A 4,968-nucleotide genomic window follows, 5' to 3' on the forward strand; every position below is an offset into this window, starting at 1 on the left:
CGAGCCAGAAGGGAGCCTGGCAGAGGCTGCGACCGGATTTTGTTTAATGAGTTTTGTTAAAGTCGGGGCGGTGGGGTGGTGGGGAGGAATAACAAACAGCATGGACTGACGTCTGGGAAGAACGGAGCACAGAGGTCTAGATGGAAGGAACATCTGTTTCTGGAAAGCAGAAAAGTTACTTGAAAACTTCATTTTCATGCAGAGTGTTGAGTATGACGTCACTGCCAGCTCAACCAATCTTACAAGGTGCAGTTTCCTTAGTGTTCACTACAGGTTAGGTACTGAGGTGGGAGTTGTATGTGGCCGTGATGCAGGCAGGCATTGTTATCACTTTTATATGTGAGAAAGTTGAGGATTCTAGAGGTAGATAATTCCTCCAAGGAGTCACAGTAAGGGGTGGATTCTAACCCGATCCCACTGACACTAGGACCCTACATTCGACCATTATTTTATAAAGCTCCATATTTATAGAACCTATGGCATTTTATCAGAGGTGAGTCCAAAACTAAACAGTGAATTGAGCACATTTCTTTTTTTTTTTTTTTTTATCTGGATGAGGAAAGAAAACACAAAGATTGAGATGCAGAAGAAAATTAAAGATAATCTCCATTTACCAACATAAATCAGCGAAACAGGCATATTTTGATTACGTAAGTTATCCTAACAGAAGAACATGCCCCGCCCTTTTTTTTTTAGTTTTCATAACGAGGTATGCAGGGGTAAGATGACATGCGCTCTGGGATTTTTCTTTGAAATACTTCATAAGAAGAGTAAGGTAGGCACTGGGGGCTGAAGTAAGTGTAATAAAAATCTTAAATGTGGAATCCGTTTGATATGGAATTTATTTTACCACAATCTTCTCCCCTTATCTGTGGTTTCCCTTTCTGTGGTTTGTTACCCAGTTTACCATGGTCTGAAAATACTAAATGGGAATTTCCAGAAACGAACAATTCATAAGTTCTAAAGTGCGCGCCATTCAGAGCAGTGTGATGAAAGCTTGCACTGTCCCCACTCCGTCCTCACTGGGGGATCGTCCCTTCGTCCAGTGCACCCACACTGGATGCACAACACGATAAGATATTTTGAGAGAGAGACCATATTCGATTCCTTTTATCACAGCATATTGTTATAATCATTTTATTTTATTATGAGTTATTGTTGTTAATCTCTTACTGTGCCTAACTTATAAGTTAACTTTATCACAGGTATGTACAGGAAAAAACATGGCATATCTAGGGTTTGGTACTACGCATGGTTTCAGGCGTTCACTGGGGGTCCTGGAAAGTATCCCCCACAGACAAGGGGGGACGACTACGTTATCTTTCATTCTGTGGATGTTCAGAGTCTCATAAAAAAAAAAAGAAAAGAAAAGAAAAGAAAGCAGGCACTCGCCCTTGTGGAGGCAGCATGCTGTGTCACCCCGTTACCTGACCCTCTCGTACCTTTCAGGTTGTTGAGGATGTCATTGGCCTCTTGTAAGGTGTTTCGTCCCTTTTTGGCAGCTTCTTCCGCAAGAGCCTTGGCAGCATCGGCGCGGGCTAGGAGCTGGTCGGCAGTCTGCAAACACGTGGCAGGTAAGGGGACAGCCCTCCACGGTGAAGGCCCGCTCTCCTCACAGACCAGGTGCCTCCGGTACCCCCCTGAGGCTGGTCAGCACCCAGCAGGCTCAGGCTGGGCGTCTGCCTAAGGCCCTGCTCTGCCGACTGCGGTGACACAGCTTACGCCTGGGCCGTTTCAAACTCTGCCCCGAGAAGTGAAGCAGTCTGCGAATCAAACCAACCTGTTGCTCGGTCTTTCCTTTCTCCAGAAGGTTCTTTACTTCGAGTTCCTTCCCTCTCATGTCCTCTCTGAGGTCCTCATAATCCTTCAGCTTCTGGTCAATCAGGTGCTCGAGATCCTCAGCCTCCTTCTTTATTTTATTTGCCTCATTCTGTGAAAAGCAAGTAAGATCACTAAATTTTAGACAAAACAATTAAACTGATGGAAAAGTAGCCTTAGTAACTCTGTAATACTTAATAGATAGTTTTAAAAGAACAGCACACGTTAAGATATTATCGACCGTATTTTAAAAAATGAGGTATACTTTATACACAGTGAAATGCAAAATGCTTAGTTTGATGAGTCTGGATAAATACATTTACCTGTAACTAACGCCCCAATCACGATACAGAATACATCCACCCTGGGAAGTTCCCTTGTATCTCTTTCCACTCAATTTCCACACCCATCTTTCAAACAATGCAGCTGCCATTTTTATCATCATAGATTAGTCTGCCTACTTTCAAATTACCTATATGTGGAATTGCACAGTATGTACATGCCTGAAGAGACCTATACCTTTATGGTAAAAATCAAGTCAATGCCTTAGATGTACAAAGTGACTTACAAAATGTTTCAAGTTTAATGCAAAAAATACGCCATTTATACAGAGCCTGAAATGAAGAGGCATGATTAGAGTACAGGTGAAATCAAATACTACCGATCCCAAAACAGTTGAGCTGCCCCAGAGCATCCTGATGCAGTTCTTGCATTGAAACCACTCTCCTTCACATCTCTCTCATTCTCAAGCAGGTAGTGCCTGTAGTAACGGTCTGGCTGTACTCTGCTTTAACTAATCCGCATACACTATAACTTGGTTTGATATTAAAGATTTAGGAGTGACTACTCATATCACTAAAGCAGTCTCTGCTATTTACTGTTTATAATCACGAGATTCTTTACCCCAGTGAGTTCTATTAACGTAGCTAAAACAGAACTCAACATCACCAGTGAGTCAGCTGGAGGAGAGCGGAGATTGGTCCCGGTGACAGGGGCAGGGTGACCAGAATAGCTCTTACCCCGACTGTGAGGGGTGTGTGTGCGCTTGGGGGGTGAGGGCGGAGGCTGTGGATGGGGGATGGCAGTGACAAGCGAAGCCCTGTGCATACAGGCCGTCGGCCCCGTACCTCCAGGGCTTCCGAGTCCACAGGCGTCAGCTGAGCAACGCTGGCATAGATCTCCACAGCTTTGTCACCAGCCCTTTTGGCCTCCTCATGCACCTGGGCAGCTTGCTTCTCCAGATCCTGTGAGATGTTCTTTGCTTGTTCATACCTACCGAACAAGAGATGTGATTTAATGGAAAAAGAAAAAAAAAAAAAAAACTCAGTTGCTTTTGGCATCTTAATATTAACCAGATTCATTCTCGTTTAAATCACTGTGACAAGATTTCCAAAACTACAAATAAAATGCTAGATTAAAATGCTACTATTTAACACTAACGTCACGGAAATCTATGTTTCATCGCATCACTTCTATTTACAACATATGGTTTACCTGATACTTTATTTCAGACACCTTTTAAGTATTTGTAGCTCAGGTATATTTTCTCTATGTGATGACTGTTTTTTCTTTTCCGTTTTCATTTATGCAGAATTTTAAGTATGATGGCTGGTCTTGTTACCTTTCTCTGCAGTTACAGTAATTGGATCAAATAAAATCTCTTTGGCTCTATATCCCCTGCTTAATTACCGTACCATTTCGAAAGCATCATCACCAACAGAAATCCCACTGCATGAACGCATGCCCTGGACCCGCCAGCATTTAATTTTTCATTGAACTGGTGTTATTTACGAGAACAACTGAAGGGCTATAAGCCACATTTAAATTACACTCACTTTCTATTAAGCTCTTCAATTTCAAATGCTGTTTGATTTTCTCCTGCCAGTGTCCTCAAGAGCAGATTATACGCCTCAGTTGATGTGTCATTGGCTGTTTTTGCCACTCGTACAATGTCATCGGCTTCTTGTTTATGGCTGTACAACATATAAAAAAAAAATAAACCATGAAACAGAACCATGTAGTAGAGAAAGAAGGAGAATTTAGGTAAAGCTTACTTTATTGTGTGTGTGTGTGTGTGTGTGTGTTTGTGTGTGTGTGTGTGCATGTGCACGTGTGCAGTTTTACAAATATTGGAAAATCTTATAATTTTGGAATTTTGCAATCATTCCAGTGGGCCTGAGTTTATAAATAGCATTCTGAAACCTGAGAAAATGAGTTTCCAAGAAAATTAATGACATAAAATTTATAGAAGCAAATATTTATATTTCTTCAAAACATTACTTATAATTATTTACGAGTGGTTTATATATAAAACCATGTGTGCTAGCAAGAATTCATTTATCTACTCAGAAACACAAATCCCAGACCTAATTTTTTTAATCACTACTCCAATTCAGTTCAGTTCCTACACAGTCTTGAAATAGCTTTGACTATTCAGATTTCTCACATGCGACCTAATTACAGACCAGGAAAAGCAACTCAAATGGTCAGAAACATATCAACAAGGACTCCAGCCAAATAATGCATTTTAGCTGGGCAACTGTTTTTTTTTTGTTTTTTGTTTTTTGTTTTTTAGCTGTAAAATTTCATATTACATTGTCGCACTGTAATGGGACCATTCTTTCTGGTGTAATAAACTTTCCTTCGAAATTCACATATGAAGTGCAGCAGAATTAACTGATCTCCAGACCTAATTTTCTTGGGAGCGTTCCATAATGTTTCCAGCTGTCTCTTTTAATCAGAAGATCCAACTATGAAATCGTGAATGATCTATGAACTCAATTACACAGGTCACACTTTCACATTTACAAAGAATAGAAAGAGAGCACATGTTAAAGCAAGAAGCCAACATAACTGCTCTGGACACGGAGGCCAAAACTCCAACATCGGGCTTACTTAAGCACCCCATACCCATGTGGCTGACAATCTGTCCCGCAATGCATTCAACAAACATTTTATTGACTATTTACTACATGCCAGACATTTTAGGCATTGGGACTTGAGCACTGAACGAAACACACAGGAATGCCTATCTTCACGGAGCCTGCATTCTAGCAATTTTATTTTAAAAAAAATTTTTTAACTTGAGGCCCTCAATAATTTAAAGTCTTCTTAAGAAATTACCTTACACTTAATAAAAAAAAAAAAAAA

General features: G+C 40.7%; 1 protein-coding gene across 2 annotated transcripts in view; it reads right to left on the reverse strand.

Moving 5' to 3' along the window:
- LAMC1 (laminin subunit gamma 1) overlaps nt 1-4,968 on the reverse strand; it is a 116,156-nt gene that overhangs the window by 8,700 nt on the left and 102,488 nt on the right. For both annotated transcript variants that reach the window (XM_011361201.2, XM_023531232.1), the window contains 4 exons: nt 3,654-3,791; nt 2,946-3,090; nt 1,781-1,930; nt 1,443-1,557 (listed from right to left, as the gene is read on the reverse strand). In XM_011361201.2, coding sequence (XP_011359503.1) covers nt 1,443-1,557; nt 1,781-1,930; nt 2,946-3,090; nt 3,654-3,791 — 548 coding nt within the window. The remainder of the gene's footprint in view (nt 1-1,442; nt 1,558-1,780; nt 1,931-2,945; nt 3,091-3,653; nt 3,792-4,968) is intronic.

This window comes from Pteropus vampyrus, unplaced genomic scaffold (genome assembly GCF_000151845.1).
Source record: "Pteropus vampyrus isolate Shadow unplaced genomic scaffold, Pvam_2.0 Scaffold65, whole genome shotgun sequence".
Lineage (NCBI taxonomy): Eukaryota > Metazoa > Chordata > Mammalia > Chiroptera > Pteropodidae > Pteropus > Pteropus vampyrus.